Genomic DNA, 19715 nt, shown 5'->3' with positions numbered 1-19715 from the left:
AAAAAAGGAGTAGACCCGAATGAGAAATGAAAGAGGAAGAGCCACAACTCTTAGTACAGACAGATACAGACTCATAGGAGAAGACCAACGAACTGGACTAATCCAATATAAAACCAACTAGACAGCAATTAGAAGTTTTTTTAAACCACTATTTTTAGCAGAATACTTGGGCACAAATTGCTTTTGTAGTTAGGGGGAGAATTCCAATAAAACTGTTCCTGTTAAAGTTAATAAAACAACAAAAACAAAAATAAACTAGGTCAGATCAGCTCACTCTTATCCTCCAAATATTCCAGGCCTTCAGCTCGTCGCAGAATCAAGCGCACACCTCCCAAGATGACGTCACAGCCCTTTCACTGCCTCACTCAGCCCATTCTCCCAGCCACACCTCCTCTGAGAACACACTGGCAGAGGGAACCACAGCCATAAACTATAAACTCCCTCAAAGTCTTCTCTGTATTCCCCAAACAACTTAGAATTATTCCTCTAACAGACAGAAGGAAAAAAATGCTTTTTATATTCAGCTGAGTTTTATCAGTTGAACTATATAAAAGTGAGATACAGCTGAAAAAATGGACTGGCATTGCATGGAAGCTTTTACATTTAAAACTAGAGTTTAAAGAGTTTTTAGATTTGAATGAGCACCAATTAGCTGTAGGTATATTTCAAGTTCAAAACTGAAATACTGGCAAACCACCACTGATCATTGCTCGAGAACCTTCAGTTCAAGATGGTGACCTGAGCACAAACAGGTCTTCCTTGCCACGACAATTCCCCGGAAAGGGAGAACACTTGTGTGGAAGTTAATTAGCCCACAGTGCTTTTTTTAAAGGTGCTAAGTAGTGGATTTTCCCATCTCGCACCTTTTCCTCCAGCTTGTTCCAAGACCCTTTCCAGATTACAGCAGCCCCTCCTCAACCCGGTAGGCACCCAGCCTACAGTTCGCAGGGGGAGCAGGTTACCTTTGCATCAGCGATGTCCACGAAGTTGTACTTGTCGGTGAGCCGGAGGTAGTGAACGTTGAGAGGAGTGCCCAGAGCTTCCAGTGCCTCAGGGTGGCTGTGCAGCTGCTCCAGGGCCAGCTGGTAATAAGAAGCTCTGGAAAACATTTCTAAGTGGAAAACAGAGAGGTTACATGTATTTCCTTTACTGAACTTGTAGAAAGTTAAATGACACAATTCATGTACAGCATGGAAAATAGGAACAAACATGAAATAAACAGGTGGAACTATTATTAAGGTCTATCTAATCCGTCCATTTTAGAGACACAAAAACATAGGAAGTCAGCATCTGCAGGGGTGTGGCAGGTGACCTTGAGCAAAGTATTTGATCCTTCTGTGTCAACTTCATTTCTTATTTCCTCACCTCATTCACTGCCTCCCTTCTTCACGTAAGGCGTCTGCTCAGACCTTCTCTAACTTTCTTTCTATTTCTATGTCCTGTGATATCTGAAGCAGAGTTGGGGCCAGAATCTAACTTGACTTCTGAACATTACTCCTTCTACTAAGAGGAAGGTCCTGATAAACCAGCAAAATATAGAGAGACTGCACCACCAAAAACAAAACCCTTAGGCCAAGTGATAGGACATGAAAATGCTAACTTGTCAAGTTTACAGATTTATGCCAACATTTCATGTAGATAAACTGCTCTCAGCCTCAGGTATCCTTGATCCAAAGACTACTGGTAACTCCAGGAAGCACTTTTCTGAAAGCATCAGGTACGACAAGCCTCCCCAGGGAGAGACCAAAGGAAGCTAAGCTTCTCAAGTATGGTTGTCAGGTGGCAACAAGAAAGACTTGTAGGCCAGATCACAGTAATGGACGGGAAAGGCAGCTTGAGCCTGGAGAGGTCAAGGAGAACGCCCTTCCAGGATGGCCTCCCAGGAGAGGGCTGCAGGCGTGAACGAGGTCGCAGCCATGGCAAACGGAGGAGCAGAGGCGGCATCCGGACCACCTTCCCTGAGCAATTCCTCCGTATCCCACAAGTTGTGAGACTGATTTAATTTTTACAACAACCTCACACGGAGGCCCTAAATATTACCCCTCATCACATAGATAACTCAGGCCCAGGAAGAAAACAGACTCCCCCATAAGGTCACACAGCTAGGCCAGAGCTGGGAGTTGTGATTCAACCCAGGCAGTTGGTCGCAGAGCCCACTGGACTATCACTATCAGCTGACCCCAGCTCCCTCAGAAGGAAAGGCTGCCAGGCCCTCAACCTGAAAATGTATTCATTCCTGTCACATTCTGCCTCCGTTGCTCTGGCAGAGGGGCAGTGGTGCTGAGCTATTCCAGTCTGAATTATCCCTGGGAATGCTCATCTCTGGCCAACTCTAGACCCAGAGACCTCTGGGTCAGCCCTGAAGGAAGGTGGGGAAGAACAGGTGGAGGGGGCTGAGGCTATCTGCCTGGCTGTGGGTGATGCTCACGTCAGGGCAGGAAGTAACAGGGTGAGGAGCCAAGCCGGGCAGGCATAAAAGATCTTCAAAGAAAGTCAGTCTTTCTGCTGCTGCTTCGCAACCAGTAGCACTGAAATGCCCTTAAATGTCTCAGCTGCTCCCAATGATCGTGGTCTATCTTTACAAATTCAAATTTAGGTGCAGTGGGGCTGAAAGCCGCATCTGTCAGGATTTTGCCAGCCTGGACTCTGCTTTTATCTTCTGCTCCTGCCCCAGTCCCCAGCTCAAGGTGTCCCGTCTGCCACTAACTGAACAGCAGAGAATGGCAGGGTGAACAGGCTGAGGACACTGGAGAAAGCCAGTTTTCCAGACCTGGGAACCATCTGGTAGCCCCCTTTCCTTTGTTCTTTACATAATCTCAGAAATCTTGATGGATCCCCTGTGTGTGCACAGGGGTGAAAGCCCATCTTGCTTTTTCAAGGCTTCTTACGCAAATGAGCCCTGTTCCTTTTATTTGTTCTTGTGGCTCCTGGGAAAACTGGGATTACAGGATGAGAAGGAAGCTATAGCCAATGGAATGGTATACTGGCTGCTCAAAATAGCCCTTTCCGTCTGTCTCTAATCTGCTGAAAGCATCTGAAGTATTTCCTTTGATGGAGGAAAGGGCCAAGAGAACTAGGAGGCGGCCTTGCCGTGGGCGCTTCACCGGATACTTACTCTGGACCAGGTAGTACAGGATGGCGCAGCTCCCACTAGCTGCCACTCCGGCGAAAAAGACCTGTTTCCCCAGAGGCATTGACATCCTGCTTCCTAGAGACTTAGGAACAAAAGATGTGAATTTATGGTGAGATTCAGGTTCGTGCCAAGGGTTCTGCCTGGACTGGGCCCCATGGGGAAGGGAAAGCTAAGGAGGAAGCCAGCAAGGAGGCAAGGCCGCCTTCCCTTTCAGAAGGCCAGGGCCAGTTCTGGAGTCCAAGTGAAAGTGCCCTCCGGAGGGTGGCCTGCATCCAGGACCGGGGCCACAGGGGCAAGGGCTGAGCACAGAGCAGGCATTCAGCCCTGCCGTCCTGATGGACAGAATGTGGCCCACGTGCCAAGTCCCACACAGCCAGGAAGCACAACCACTTTGTCTCACGCCGGCTGGTAAACAGGAAGCTTCTCCCTTTGTGGCAATAGCTGGTCTTGTAAGCCTACAAGCGGGCCTGAGCAGTCACTGGCTGCTTTCTTTCATATTTTGAGAAATGGCCCACCCCCTGGATAAGGAAACTGGCCATGACTTTCGGGCTGAATGAAGAGATGGAGAGGAGCCAGCTCAGCAAGTTCAGTGCACCAAACCCACTGCACTGGACTCAGATCAGCGAGTGTCTCCGCTAACCAACCTGAGTCAAGATGAACACATTCCCACTGTCTGCTCCTCCACTTTCTAGGCGATGGAGAGTAAGAACAGCTGCCTGCCTATCATTTCTGCAACCTGAAGGTAAATGAATCCTGAAGGTTCAGAAGAAGGCCTGTTGGAGAAAGTTCCTCATGTAGATACTCTTTCTGGGAACTGGTCATTAAACACACCCTCTGACAAGGCTAAAGTTGACCAGTTCTACACAGAAATATCAAACTCAGGGTTTAGATAAATCGAATTTAAAAAAGTTTCAGATCATCCCTATATTGTTTACTCATACACTGTTTTGTTCAACTAAGGAAAGGGTACCAAAACTCGGCTGTGCTCTCTGGTAGGTAAGGATATTTCTCAAAGTGGAGGGTAAACTCAATTGCAGTAGTGTGATCTGGGAAAAAAACATTTAGTCTCACGATGAAAACAGGCAGAGCATCTCCAAAGAATGCATTAGTCAGATCTTGCTTAACGTGAAGGAGAACTCAACAGGGTGTGGCAGTGAGCAGGAGTCATGCACAGCTTCCTACACGGCTATCGTTTCTCAATTGAGCATGAGACGGGAGGAAAAGTCTTAAGCAATTCAGAGAAGAGCCACCACATCCCTGACGTGGTCTTGCAGCCAGCCACAAGTGAAGAGTGAGGACCAGGGGAACCCACAACTATTTGGGGAGAGACATCCATCTACTGTCTAACCTGAGGACACCGGGAGGCACCAGATGGGGAGCTAGGCCCCAGAACAGTCATTACCTTTGCCACTTCATAGCCCAGTTTCCTTGAAAACCATCTAAGGAAGGCTGCCCTGCAATCAGACAAAAACTACATTAGAAGAACTTTTTCAGGGAATTCCCCTGGTGGTCCAGTGGGTAAGCCTCCAGGCTCTCACTGCCAAGAGCCTGAGTTCAATCCCTGGTCAGGGAACTAAAATCCGACAAGCTGCTTAGTGCAGTGAATGAATTAATGGATACATAATCACTTTCTCAAATACAATTTTCTTTGGTTGATAGTTTTACACAGCTAAGACTTATTACCAGTCTAAGCTTTGGAGAAGTTAAGTTCTAAAATGAGCCTTATCTGGGTTTCCCCTCTTTCTCTTTTGCTATATTAAGAAGAAAAAACAAAGCCTGCTGGTTTCCTGTCAGCATACTGTGCACTCTGCATGTTCTCCTGCAGCAAACCAGAAACTGGTGCGGGAAGAGAGGGCATTCAACCTCAGCACACAGAATGCGGCCAGTCTGCAGCTACTGACATGGGATGCTTAGCCATGTAAGCTGTGCTCCATGGATTAAAACAGCTTTTCAGGGTTAAAAGAAAACAGCAATATAGTGAATGTCTATGTCGCCTTTAATGGTGCTGCTAACAGCTACTACTCATATCTCTTACTATTTATTATGTGCCTGGTGATATTCTAAAGTGAAAGGAAAGTGAAGTCGCTCAGTCGTGTCTAACTCTTTGCAACCCCATGGACTGTAGCCTACCAAGCTCCTCTGTCCATGGAATTTTCCAGGCAATAGTACTGGAGTGGATTGCCATTTCCTTCCCCAGGGGATCTTCCCGACCCAGGGATCGAATCCGGGTCTCCCGCATTATAGACAGACGCTTTACCATCTGAGCCAGCACTGCACATATATTAATCCATTAAACTCTCACTACAACACCAGGAAGTAGAGGAACAAACTGCTGTTAAAACTGAGGCACAAAACGATTAAGTAAAATGCCCAGAATCTCACAAGTGTGTGAGTGGTAGCCCTGGGATTCAGGCCCAAGTAGTCCAGCTCCAGGGGCTGTGTCTTCACCTACCACAGTCCACTGACTAAGGTATCTGTCATTTCAGAAATACTGAGATGTGGGGGGAAAAAATACATCTCGGCGTTATAATATATTCACAACATTCAGTGCAAAAGCCTTGTCAAGTGTGCTTTCCCTGCTATTTTTCAGACAAGAGCATGGCATGAATTCACACCTTTGTTCTTCCTTTAGCTTAGCAAACAGGTGTTGAGGGCCTGCCCTGGCCAGACTGATGGTGCTGGGGATATGGACAATTCCCACCAATTACAACACGGGGCCATGGAGCACAAGTGCACAGGCAGGCACACCCCTCTACCCTCCACCCACTCAGGGCGCCCCTCACAGGGTAAACAGCCTGGACTCATACATTTATCGGATGGGTTTCCAGTAGTAGGAAGTCCTATGCAGTACCTTGTTCTAACTTGCACAAAGGCCCCTGTGGGTGAGCAGCCCAGTTAGTGTGACCCAACACATGAGCAGGAGAGGAAGTAGCATCCAGGAAGTGGTCCGCCCTGCTTTCACAGAGGAAACCGACACAGAGCGGAGAGAGATGAAGGGGTGGGAAGAGGGCTTCAGGTTCACAGAAATGACAAGCAGAGGGAGGGCAGAGTGGCAGAACCAGAGCTGCAGAAGTACAGAAGGGGAACCATGGGAAATGGGTCTAGAAATGGAGGTGTTTGCTCAGAGAAGCATCTACCCTGTGTGGCTGGGTCGACTCTGCAGGAAAGGGCTGCAGAAAGGAGAGGGATGGGATAGGGCACAACCAGCCAGGTGACTTCTGCAACAGCCCAGCCTACAGCTCACACCAGAGTGTGAGGATCAAGAGGATGGTTTCTTAAAATATTTAGGACAGTTCTTATATATTTGCTAATTTATACACCAACTTCTTCTAAAAAGAATGATGGGGCTAACAAGGGTATTACATGTCAGAAGAGAAGTAAACAGATGGATAAGGAAATGACAAATGGAAAACAATTTTAAGAAGAAAAAACTGGGGTAAAGTTAGTACCCCAAAGCCATTTCCTCAAGGTGGCCACAGTCTTGACATCAAGCTTCCTATCTGCTCAGCAGAAAGGGGAGCCTAAGTAGCTACAAGGTCCAGAGCGTCCATGGAGGAACACCACCCTCCTAATACCATACCTGCTATCTCTCCCACGCGTGTTCAGAGAGGCAATCTCTCAAGTGGGTGATGTTACAAACAGCACCCCTAGATCTTTTTATAAAATATCATAATCAAAAGCACAATCACAGTCCAAGAAAAAAAAAAGCATAAATAGAATCTCACAAGTGACCCAAATAGTGAGGACTTGCTACTCTGACTCTGTGGAGCGCTTAAGGCAGTCAGGATCCACCTGGTCTCCAGGGAGCCACTGAGTGTGTCCAAGCAAGGAGAAGGGATTGGGATGGGAGAAAGGAGGGCTCAGTCTCTGCTGCTTTTTACCCAGCTTCAGTTTCCCTGCCTCATCAGCTAACTTTTGAATAAAGTATTCAGCAGCCCCTAATCTCACAAAAAAATTCAAAAAAGCTCTGTAAAACTAGAGACAGACTTTAGGCTACCTCCAGGAAGGTGACATTTTATATCTAAGTGTTTGATAAGAATTGAAGATTTTTTAACGAAGTGAAAATCTCCCAAGAAACTCAAATTCAATTACTCTTCTTATTGGTTGGTCACTAAGTTGTGTCTGACTCTTTGCAACCACAGGACTGTAGCCCATCAGACTCCTCTGTCCATGGGAATTCTCTAGGCAAGAATACTGGAGTGGGTTGCCATTTCCTTCTCCAGGGGATCTTCTCGACCCAGGGATCGAACCCGTATCTCCCACATTGGCAGGTGAATTCTTTATCACCGAGCCACCAGGAAGCCCTCAATTAGCCTACTACACAGCCAAGAAGAATTTTTTTTTTTTTTTTTTTTGCTTTACAATTAACTAAGAGGAAGGGTTGCAACTCATTTTGAAGATTAAGGGATGGTTAGCCACGGGAAGGTGGAACAAAGTACAGGCAAGATGTCTCCAGAAAGCAGTCCTAATAGCTCTGTTCTGACACACAAAGGGTACTTGGGCCCCAGTGGTTTCAAAGTACTGATCCCCTTTCTAGAATCAAAATGCGAGAGCTGGCATAGGGTTGGAGACTACCTCCTGGCTGCTCCCCTCAAGCCCCTGCAGATGAAGGAGGTCTGCAGAAGTCTCAGCAGCAGGGTGGACAGAATAACCCCTGAGGGTTCGAGCCACAGAAAAATACCTGAGCTGGAAGGAGGGAAGCAGTCTCACGGTGCAATCTCAACCTTTGCACGTCAGAATCCCCTGAGGACAGCTTAGAGTCACGTAGCTCTTCCATAGCAGAGCAATGATGTCCGTCTGTCTGACCCTGCAAGTCATGGTCCTTCCACTGAGTGACAAAACACACATTACAGATCATAGATTTCGGAATAATCAGATTCTCACACAGGTGGTATGTGCTGTCCAAAAGCCACTCTACAGTTCACGTGTCAATATATCCCTAAGTCATCATTTCAAGGGTCAAGACAGAGAGAACACTGCTCAGAAAATACTGGATGGAGGAGAGGCAGGTCTTCCCATCTGTTGAATGACACTGCCTACAATACTGCCACTCTTAGAAGACTACACATCCTTCCAGCCTTTAGAAAATCAAACCATGAGGGGAAGAGAGGGCAGAGGAGGGGAGGACATCCGACTTAAGAAAACAGACATGAAAAAATTAAGGCAGTAAGAAATAAAGTGAAAGAACAAGGAAGGACTAGACCAAAAAAGACCAAAAAGAGACAAAAAATAAAATATAAGAAAAGAAGTGTGACTAGCAAAAAAGAAAACTGGGGCTAAATTTTAAAAGAATGAAATGTAGTGTTTTGAGGTAAGGGAGACAAAAGAGGCTAAAAACAAAAACCAAAAATATAGCAGCATGCAAATAAATGTGATTAAAAGATGTTTTAAATTAAAAGACAATAAATATTCTCCCCCAAAATAAATAAAAGTTAAGTGATGGCTTTGTTAGAGGGAATCCATTTACAGTGTTTACATTATGTATATTAGATCATCACAGTTGTATATTTTAAATATCTGACAATTTTGTCAATTATACCTCAATAAAAATGAGAAATGAAAAAAAAAAAAAGGTGATCATGTTAAAATGAGACCAGGAAGGTGGAGCTCTAGTCCATTTTGACTAATATCCTCATAAGAAGAGGAAGAGACATCAGGGATGCAGGTGTGCAGAGAAAACGACGTGAAGAGGCAGCAAGGGGACCACCTGCGAGCCAAGGAGAGCGGCCTCAGAGGGAGCCATCCACCTACACCTTGGTCTTGGTTCTCCCAGCCTCCAGAACTCTGACAATATAAATTTTTGTTGTTTAAACCCCTTCCCTGAATTAAAAGACTACGAAGGTAAGCATTTTAAAAATTAAGCTTTCCAACCAGTTTTGGCTCTGGAGTCTTAGAATAACCAAGTGTTTCTAGAAGAAAACTTTCTGTTCTGAACTCAGGATAATCATGAGGAAAGAACCTGGCAGGAGGCAACTTTCCCCCGGGTAAAGGTGAGTTAGGAATGCTGATAAAAGGCTGTCCAGTGTTGATAATAGATCCAAGTACCTGGTAGTGATTCCAGGAAAACAGTGACTACCTGGAAGAGATCCTGGTGCCAATAAAAAGGACTGCGCTCAGTTGCTCAGTTGTTTCTGACCTGTGACACCATGGACTACAGCCCGCCAGGCTCCTCTGTCCATGAAGTTTTCCAGGCAAGGATACTGCAGTGGGTTGCCATTTCCTACTCCAACGGATCTTCTTAACCCAGGGACTGAACCTGCGTCTCCTGCACTGGCAGGTGGATTCTTTACCACTGAGCCACCTAGAAAGCTCCTTAACATTTTTTTTTTTTTAATAATGAAATATAGGATGAAAACAAAATGTAGCTTAAGAGGGCACCAGGCGACCTGACATGAATTTTTAAATCCCATTTAAAACACCTATAAAGACACACACAAGAAAAGACAGAAAGCAGAGCCTACTTCAGACAGTAATATATTACTAAAATCTGGGAGAAAGTTCCACTAACTAGTGTGAAAGAAGACACAGTTCAGTGGCCAACCGCAGCCCCACCTACCTCTGAAGGGTAAGAGCACAGCTGCCAGGAAGTGCGTGGGAAGAAGGCGCAGCCCTTCACCTCTCTCCACCCCCAGCCCAGGGTTCCTGGGTTTGCAGCAATCAGGAAACAGGCAGCCAGCCCCACACTGGGTGAGCCCTGACAGCCACGATCCCTTCCCCATCCAGAAGTTCTATATCCATTCACAGGCTACAATCCTAGTCAGTAAAACTTCACAGCAAGTAGAGAAAGGACTGGCACTGGCAACAATTTACTCCAAGAAATAAAATAATATGAAGAAGAGCACTGATTTGGACACATCCTTAGTTATTGAAAGACACTGCCTGTAAAAACCAAGTAAGATGGGCTTCCCTGTTGGCTCAGACAGTAAAGAATCTGCGTGAAATATAAGAGACCTGGGTTCAACCCGTGAGTTGGGAAGATCCCCTGGAGGAGGGCAAGGCAACCCATTCCGATATTCTTGCCTGGAGAATCCCCAGGGGCAGAGGAGCCTGGTAGGCTACAGTTCATGGGGTCACAAAAAGTCAGACACGACTGAGTGACTAAGAACACACAAGATGGGAATAAAGAGACATCATGCTAAGAAGGAAACAGAAGAAACTCAGGTAAGATTCCAAGGAAACTCGAAAATGCAACAGCACACCTGACACTGAAGTGAAGTCACTCAGTCGTGTCCGACTCTTTGTGACCCCATGGACTGTAGCCCACCAGGCTCCTCAATCCATGGAATTTTCCGGGCAAGAGTACTGGAGTGGGTTGCCATTTCCTTCTCCAGGGGATCTTCCCAACCCAGGGATTGAACCCAGGTCTCCTGCATTGCAGGCATACGCTTTACCATCTGAGCCACCCTGACATTAGCGCTTGAGAAAAACATCAGAATTAACATGACCAGAAAAGCTGAATTCATAATAAGGAAGTTACATTCAAGAAGTTACATTCAAGTCTTCCCTTGAAGACTGGCCCAGTGGCCCAGTGGTTAAGACTCCATCTTCCAATGCATGGGGTGCATGTTTGATCCTTGGTTGATCACAGAACTAAGATTTCACATGTTATGTGGTGTGGCGAAAAGTTAACAAAAGTTTTCCCATAATGTACAATAAAAGAGCAAAAATAGAGTAAATGACAAATGCCAATTTCAGAACTAAGATCTAACAAACCTGATCATCATAACTGCTGTTAAACTGAAGACAAGACAAAACAGAATTATACTAGAAGAAAACAAAATTGAAAAAAGACAAAAATGTACATCATCTTCCAGATCTATTCACCAACCCTCACTGGCAAAAACTTTTTATTACAGGGGGAGAAAAAAAATCCCAGTACCCTAAAACAGTATACCCATAAATGACAATAAATTTCCCAAGACAAAAGAATAATAACAATAAATTCCTGGGAAGCACTGAGTGTAATCCAAGACCTCTAAAACCAGGAATTCCCTGGCAATTCAGTGATTAAGACAGCTCTTTGACTGCTAGGGGCGCTGGTCAAGGAACTAAGATCCCACAAGCCATGTGGTATGGCCAAAAACAAACAAACGAACAAAAACTTTACAGCCAATCAAACTCTGTGAAGACAGAGGAAGTCATTATGTATTTGGAAAGAACCCAGATGTTACATAATCCACATAGCCTTCCTGAAACATTAGTTAAAGATATATTACATTTTATCAAAAAACAAATCCAAATTATCTAGGAAAAAAAGTGTATTAGGAAAGACAGTATGCAATTAATTAGATTTAATTAGATCTAGATGAACTCCGGGAGTTGGTGATGGACAGGGAGGCCTGGTGTGCTGTGATTCATGGGGTCGCAAAGAGTCGGACACGACTGAGCAACTGAACTAACTAACTAGATCTAGATTTAATTAGATCCAATTAATTAGATCTAAAAAATTATTGTTTATGCTGTTACAAAATGAATTAAAACATCTAAAACTTTTAAAAAGATATATATAATATTCAAATTTGTAACATGGCCTAAAATTCCACATAATATATATAAAACATAAGTAAAATCATGCTGAAGCCCCCAATCATCATAACTTATTCCATGGTGCAGCCTGCAAGGCTCCTCTCTCCATAGAATTTTCCAGGGAAAAATACTAGAGTGGGTTGCCTTTCCCTTCTCCAGGGGATCTTCCCAATCCAGAGATCAAACCCAGGTCTCCTGCATTATAGGCAGATTCTTTATCATCTGAGCCAAATTGGAGTACAAGTACTATTACTTTTCTTGATGTTGATACAGAAGTCAATAGAATTAAAAGCATATGCAAATTCACAAAAGGAAGTAAAAGTCTGAGCCCTAAGAACAATATCATGTCAATTAAAATAAATGTGAAGGGTTTAGACTCTCATATTGTGGTAAATAGGCTCCCAGGATGCCCTCAGTGAACCACACTTCCTGGTATTCGCACCTTGATATGAATCGGGCCTGGCTCTAGGACTCCTTCAGCCAACAGAATGAGGCCAAACTGACCCTGCGGCAGTTCTATGCCTCAGCTTTGAGGAGGCCTGGCAGCTTTCACTTCAGCACTGTTGGGAGTCCCAAGCCATCATATAAAAAGTATGGTTACTCTGCCCTACTGTAGAGATCACATAAAAAGAGTAAGTGAAGACGCCACAGGTAAGGGAGAGGACTGAGACTACATAGTAGGTAGACAGATAAACAGTATGCCCCACTGTCCCAAGAACTATCCCTGCACCAAGGCACTAATAACCACATGAATGAGCCTTCGTGGACATTCTAGTCCTAGTGAGCCACCAGATGACTGCAGTACCAGCTGAATAACCATGGAACAGAAGAACTATCCAGCTATTCCAACTATAAATCAGGAGAGTTATCAAAATAGTTCTAGCTTAAAGCCACTAAGTTTCGAGATGGTTTGTTATGCAGCAACAGAGAACCAAAACATCTTTTAAAAGCTTTTCTAAAAGGATTTTTAAAAAATCAACTCTTTCAAGGAGGAGGCGCGGAGAGAGTAGGGTGCTGTGGTTTGAGCTTGAGGGCGAAGCTGGCGGAGCAGGAGGATGGGCGAGCAGTCTGAATGCCAGAATGGATAACCGTTTTGCTACAGCGTTTGTAATTGCTTGTGTACTTAGCCTCATTTCTACCATCTACATGGCAGCCTCAATTGGCACAGACTTCTGGTATGAGTATCGGAGTCCAGTTCAAGAAAATTCCAGCGATTTGAACAAAAGCATCTGGAATGACTTTGCTAGTGATGAGGCAGATGAAAAGACTTACAGTGATGCACTTTTCCGATATAATGGCACAGTGGGATTGTGGAGACGGTGTATCACTATACCCCAAAACACGTACTGGTATAGCCCGCCAGAAAGGACAGAGTCATTTGATATGGTCACAAAATGCATGAGTTTCACACTAAATGAGCAGTTCATGGAGAAATTTGTTGAGCCTGGAAACCACAATAGTGGGATTGATCTGCTTTGGACCTATCTTTGGCGTTGCCAGTTCCTTTTACCTTTTGTTAGTCTAGGTTTGATGTGCTTTGGGGCTTTGATTGGACTTCGTGCTTGTATCTGCCGAAGCTTGTATCCCACCATCACCACAGGCATTCTCCATCTCCTTGCAGGTCTGTGTACACTGGGCTCAGTGAGTTGTTACGTTGCTGGAATTGAACTACTCCACCAGAAACTGGAGCTGCCTGAGAATGTGTCTGGTGAATTCGGATGGTCCTTCTGCCTGGCTTGCGTGTCAGCTCCCTTACAGTTCATGGCTTCTGCTCTCTTCATCTGGGCTGCTCATACCAACCGGAAAGAGTACACCTTAATGAAGGCATATCGTGTGGCATGAGTGGGAAGCTGCCTGCTTTACAGTTGCCATTTTTATGATTTTTTTTTTATATTAATATTGTCCGTTACCTCCCCCTGAATTGTTTTTAATTTAACTTTTTTTGTGTGGATATACCATTTTATCCTGAAAACCCATTTTATTTATTCATGCAGACAGTTGTTTCTCAACACAACTAAAATTTAAATGGAACCTGGGTGATTCCACCTTTTAGTCAAACTAATCTAGGTTCAGAAGGCCAGACAGAGAAAAATGGGTAGAGTCTTGGCACAAATTTGTGAGGAAAATTGGTAGTAGGAGGTTGACCCATAGCAAGTTCTGCTAACGTCTATTAGACTTTTCAGTAATGTAACTGTATCTGTTTACAGTTTCTTTGGGAAACCTCTTATCATTGTCAAAACTTATATTCGCTTTGCTATTGTAGACAGCCAGTCAGCCAGAGATATAGTGCTGTCTTCAAGGACTTAGGCTATCTAAAATAAGGAAATCATCTAAGATCCTTTTCCCTAAATATTGGCATATAGTTTCATCTGAAGTGAAATACTGCAGTTTTTTTATCTGTACACTGTCTGTTTAAAAGAAAGGGAGTGTTTACGTGGAATTTTAACTTTGTTAACTACAAAAATTCCAGTTCAGCCAGTCAAGACGATTAACCTTATTTTACCTTTTTTTAAAAAATCTTTAATATGTCAATAGGATTTCCAGTATCAGCAAACCTTTTTGGATTTTTGTTCCTTCCCTCCTCACACACCAGACACATTACAAGAGTGCTTTTTTTTAAATAATACATTGAGGTCACCAAGTAAAATTTTCCAACTGCTGTTTATTTCAGCTAAGTACCATAAAGAAGGTTCCACCGTAATGACCCTCCAGAGCTAGGAAAACTACCACAAGACCTAAAGCTTTGGCTGGTCATTAACTTCCGACTGGTCTTTATCTCTTGTGGTGGAATGATATGCCTTTCCTTGCCTAAACCCCTCCTGGTGTGTCAGCATTATTTAATCTTCTAATTCAGTCATTTTTTTATAAATATGTCTATAAACATTGAACCTAAAAAAAATCTTATTTATTTATTCCATTACTGTAGTACTTGACAGATTAAAAAAAAAATGTAACAGTAATTTCTTACAAAATCCTAAATCTGTCTTTTTTAAAAAATAAAAAATGAGAAGATATTAAAAAAAAAAATCAACTCTTTCAAATTTACATTATTTTTAAGAGTAACAATCTAAAATGCAATGAAGGCTTAAAAACAGAAGACTTGGCATATTCATACAAAAACAAAGCAGAGTGGAAACAAAGAGTCAGTTCAAGGCAAAAAGCACTACTTGGGATAAAAATAGACAAAAATACAATAGTTATAAAAATTGGTGGCAAACAACTAAAATATACTGCCAAAAACAACTAAAGATAAAATTTAAAAAACTGAAAACCACCATAGTAGGAGACCAACATGTCATTTCCCATCTTTAACAAATCCAATTAACAAAAAAGCAATCGAGAACAGGGAATTTGCATAATTTTTTTGAACCTTGCAAGCTCAATGTGTGTGTGTATCGATACATATGAACATACTGAAACTTTGCAGTGTCTTAACAGGCGGCATTCCTTCCATAAGGCTTTGTGGGACTGATGCAAACATTCTCCTGTTTTCACTGCCCAACCCTGTGACAACTTCTTGGAGAATAAATCTGTATGGCTCATGAGAGGGCAAAACAAGTATAAATCAGTAATTAGATGTCTTAAACCAATTAATCTGAGCCATTGTGGAAATTCATCTCATACTATTACAAGTGGCTATTATCCTTAATTTTGAAGATAAAATGGTAAAATTTTGAAACTGAGTTTTAAATAAGAAGATGGAAGAACATAAATCAGTTTAATACCATTTTCATTAAGAATAAAACAAACTAACAATGTTAACAGTGGTTATCCATTCAATCAACAGATATTTGTCCTCCAAAATACCAAGCATCATATTGTGCACTGGAAATACAGTAGAAAGCAAGACAGTTGTTTGTGGATTTTACACTGTAGTGGGAGGAGATATACAATAAACAATAAGACTATTTTAGTTAGTGATGAATACTTTTGGAAAAAATAGTGTCAAGAGAATGAGAAGACAAGCCACAGACTAGGAGGAAATATTTGCAAAAGACGTATCTGATAAAAGACTTTTATCTAAAATATACAAAGAATCATAAAACTCATTAAGAAAACGAATTAATTAAAAATGGGCAAAATTTTTGAACAGTTCAACAAAAAGAAATTCAGATGACATAAGCATTCAAAAGACAATGTCAAATGTTACTAGGAAATTACAAATTGAAACAACAATGAGATACCATTATGTATCTATTAGAACTACTAAAATCCAAAACATTGACAACACTAAATGCTGGATGTGGAACAACCACTGCTGGTGGGAGTGTACCTCCACTTTGGAGGACAGTTTGACAGTTCCTTACAAAACTATGCTACTCACTTACTTACATATGTACAACATAAACGTGACATGCTAGAGTATGAAAATGGGAAAGAGCAACTTCAGCTGTGGAGTGAGGGAAGGCCTCTCTGCCAAGTTCGGAGTTGAGACTGAAGGAGTAATCTGAAAACCAGGGGAAGGGCTAAGGCCCTAAAGCACCCACCAGCTTGGTTTGTTCAAAGCAGCAGGAAGCAGACTAGTGTGGTAAATGAGGGTGGGCAGGGTCTTTACCACATAAAGCTTTGTAGGGTATGCTATTGAGTTTGAATTTTATTCCAAGTATAATGAGAAACTGCTGAAGATTTCTATCAGGTTTTGTTTTGGGGAGTGTACTTTTTAGACTTCTCTAGAAGGGGAAAGACGGAAGGAGAAAGTCTAATTACAAGCCTATTGCAGCAGTCCACACTGAAGATGATGGCAACGAGAAGATGAGCTGGTAGCAGTGGAGACGCAAAGAAGGCAACAGATGTCTGATAGGAAGCAAAATAACAAGGGTGCAGGACAAGGCACGTAGCAGACGGACTTCACAGAATTTATCATCACACGTAAACCTCTTCACAAATACCTTGAGCATTCAAAACTACCATGCAGTTAGAATTTAGAAATGATAAAAAAGAGTCTTGGGAGAAAGCTTTAAACAGTAAACTAGGATTCCTAAAATGTGAACATCAACATTTTAAGAATCCATGAACTAAAATGGACTGGAATGGGCGAATTTAATTCAGATGAACATTATATCCACTACTGTGGGCAAGAATCCCTTAGAAGGAATAGAGCAGCTCTCATAGAAAACAAGAGTCTGAAATGCAGCACTTGGATGCAATCTCAAAAATGACAGAATGATCTTGGTTCGCTTCTAAGGCAAACCATTAACATCACAGTAATCCAAGGCTATGTCCCAACCTCTAATGCTGAAGAAGCTGAAGTTGAACAATTTTATGAAGACCTATAAGACCTCCTAGAACTAACACCAAAAAAAGATGTCCATTTCATCATAGGGGACTGGAATGCAAAAGTAGGAAGTTAAGAGATAACTGGAATAACAGGCAAGTTTGGCCTTGGAGTACAAAATGAAGCAGTACAAAGGTTAACAGAGTTTTGCCAAGAGAACACACTGGTCATAGCAAACACCCTCTTCCAACAAGACAAGAGACAACTCTACATATGGACATCACCAGACGGTCAGTACCAAAATCAGACTGATTATATTTTTTGCAACCAAAGATGGAGAAACTCTGTACAGTCAGCAAAAAATAAATAAATAAATAAATAAAAGACCTGGAGCTGACTGTGGCTCAGATCACTAGCTCCTTACTGAAAAATTCAGGCTCAAAATGAAGAAAGTATGGAGAACAACTAGGCCATTCACGTATGGCCTAAATCAAATCCCTTATGATTATAAAAGGGCTTCCCTTGTAGCTCAGTCAGTAAAGAATCTGCCTGCAGTGCAGGAGACCAGGGTTCAATCCATGGGTTGGGAATATCCCCTGGAGAAGGAAATGGCAACCCACTCCAGTATCCTTGCCTGGAAAATCTCATGGACACAGGAGCCTGGTGGGCTGCAGTCCATGGGGTCACAAACAGTTGGGCACGACTGAGCAACTAACACTTACTTACTTTAAAATTATACAGTGGAGGTAACAAATAGATTCAAGGGACTAGATCTGGTACACAGAGTGCCTGAAGAACTATGGACAGAGGTTTGCAACACTGTACAGGAGGTAATGACCAAAACCATACCCAAAAAAAGGAAATTCAAGAAGGCAAGGTGGTTGTCTGAGGAGGCCTTACAAATAGCTAAGAAAAGAGAAGCAAAAAGCAAAGGAGAAAGTGAAAGATATACCCAACTGAATGCAGAGTTACAAAAAACAGCAGAGATAAAAAAGCCTTCTCAAGTGACCAATGCAAAGAGAGAGGAAAACAACAGAATGGGAAAGACGAGAGATCTCTTCAAGAAAATTGGAGATACCAAGGGAATATTTCAAACAAAGATGGGCACAATAAAGGACAAAAATGGCAAGAACCTAACAGAAGCAGAGGATATTAAAAAGAGGTGGTAAGAACACACAGAAGAACTGTACAAAAAAGCTCTTAATGATCTAGATAACCATGATGGTGTGGTCACTCACCTAGAGCCAGACATCCTGGAGTGTGAAGTCAAGTGCGCCTTAAGAAGCACTACTACGAACAAAGCTAATGGAGGTGATGGAATTCCACCTGAGCTATTTCAAACCTTAAAAGATGATGCTGTTAAAAGATGATGCTGCACTCATTATGCCAGCAAATTTGGAAAACTCAGTGGTACCCACAGGACTGGAAAAGGTCAGTTTCCATTCCAATCCCAAAGAAAGGCAATGCCAAAGAATGTTCAAATTACTGTACAATTACACTCATTTCACATGCCAGCATAATTATGCTTAAAATTCTCCAAGCTAGGCTTCAACAGTACATGAACCAGGAAATTCCAGATGTACAAGCTGGATTTAGAAAAAGCAGAGGAACCAGAGATGAAATTGCCAACATATGCTGGATCATAGAAAAAGCAAGGGAATTCCAAAAAAACATCTACTTCTGCTTCATTGACTATGCTGAAGCCTTTGATGGTGTGGATCATAACAAACTGTGGAATATTTTTAATGAGATGGAAGTAACAAACCACCTTTCCTGCCTCCAGAGAAACCTGTATGCAGGACAAGAAGCAACAGTTAGAACCAGATATGGAACAACGGACTGCTTCAAAATTGAGAAAGGAGTTCATCAAGGATATATATTGTCACCCTGCTTATTTAACTTATATGTAGAGTACACCACATGAAATGTTGGGCTGGATGAATCACAAGCTGGAATCAAGACTGCAGGGAGAAATATCAACAACCTCAGATATGCAGATGACACCACTTTAAAGACAGAAAGTGAACAGGAACTAAAGAACCTTGTGATGAAGGTGAAAGAGGAGAGAGAAAAAGCTGACTTAAAACTCAACATTCAAAAAACTAAGATCATGGCATCTGGTCCTATCACTTCATGGCAAATAGATGGGGAAAATGTAGAAAGTGTCAGATTTCATTTTCCTGGGCTCCAAAATCACTGTGGGTGGTGACTGTAGACACAAAATTAAGACGCTTGCTGCTTGGAAGAATAGTTATGAAAAACCTAGACAGTGTATTAAAAGCCAGATACATCACTTTGCCAACAAAGGTCCATATAGCCAAAGCTAAGGTTTTTTCAGTAGTCATATATGGATATGAGAGTTGGGCCATAAAGAAAGCTGACTGCCAAAAGATTTGACGCTTTCAATCTGTGGTGCTGGAGAAGACTCTTAAGAGTTCCTTGGACAACAAGGAGATCAAACCAGTTAATCCTAAAGGAAATCAATCCTGAGTATTCATTGGAAGGACTGATGCTGAAGCTGAAGCTCCAATACTTTGGCCACCTGATGTGAAGAGCCAACTCACTGGAAAAGCCCTGATGCTGGGAAAGATAGAGGGCAAGAGGAGAAGGGGAGACAGAGGATAAGATGGTTGGATGGCATCACTGACTCAATGGACATGTGTTTGAACAAACTCAGGGAGATGGTGAAGGACAGAGAAGCCTGGCGTGCTGCAGTTCATGGGGTCGCAGAGTTGTACACAACTTAGCAACTGAACAACAAGGATTCCTAAATCTGACTACTTGTGATGTCTCATCTGTTTGAACAAAATACATTTCAAGACCATTCTACCAAAGATTTGA

The 19715-nt window shown here is 42.7% G+C and overlaps 2 protein-coding genes across 13 annotated transcripts in view; one reads left to right on the top strand and one right to left on the bottom strand.

The window, feature by feature from the left end:
* Positions 1 to 19715, bottom strand: part of LOC133246312 (cytochrome c oxidase assembly factor 1 homolog) — a 95332-nt gene that overhangs the window by 2126 nt on the left and 73491 nt on the right. For 6 of the 12 annotated variants that reach the window (XM_061414489.1, XM_061414493.1, XM_061414492.1 and 3 more), the window contains 2 exons: positions 3116 to 3215; positions 963 to 1111 (listed from right to left, as the gene is read on the bottom strand). In XM_061414489.1, the coding sequence (XP_061270473.1) occupies positions 963 to 1111; positions 3116 to 3200 (234 nt within the window). In that variant the 5' untranslated portion in view covers positions 3201 to 3215. Of the gene's footprint in view, positions 1 to 962; positions 1112 to 3115; positions 3216 to 3777; positions 3907 to 4535; positions 4588 to 19715 lie in introns of all 12 variants that reach the window. The other 6 variants (XM_061414486.1, XM_061414485.1, XM_061414488.1 and 3 more) reach the window with 2 other exon arrangements.
* LOC133246311 (claudin domain-containing protein 1-like) lies at positions 12655 to 13561 on the top strand. The gene has a single exon (XM_061414480.1). The coding sequence runs from the start codon at positions 12740 to 12742 to the stop codon at positions 13499 to 13501; it is 762 nt and encodes a 253-aa protein (XP_061270464.1). The 5' UTR covers positions 12655 to 12739; the 3' UTR covers positions 13502 to 13561.

The sequence above is a fragment of the Bos javanicus genome, chromosome 4 (assembly GCF_032452875.1).
Source record: "Bos javanicus breed banteng chromosome 4, ARS-OSU_banteng_1.0, whole genome shotgun sequence".
Classification (NCBI taxonomy): Eukaryota; Metazoa; Chordata; class Mammalia; order Artiodactyla; family Bovidae; genus Bos; species Bos javanicus.
The sequence above is the reverse complement of the archived record's forward strand: the minus strand, read 5'-3'. Positions and strand labels throughout refer to the sequence as shown.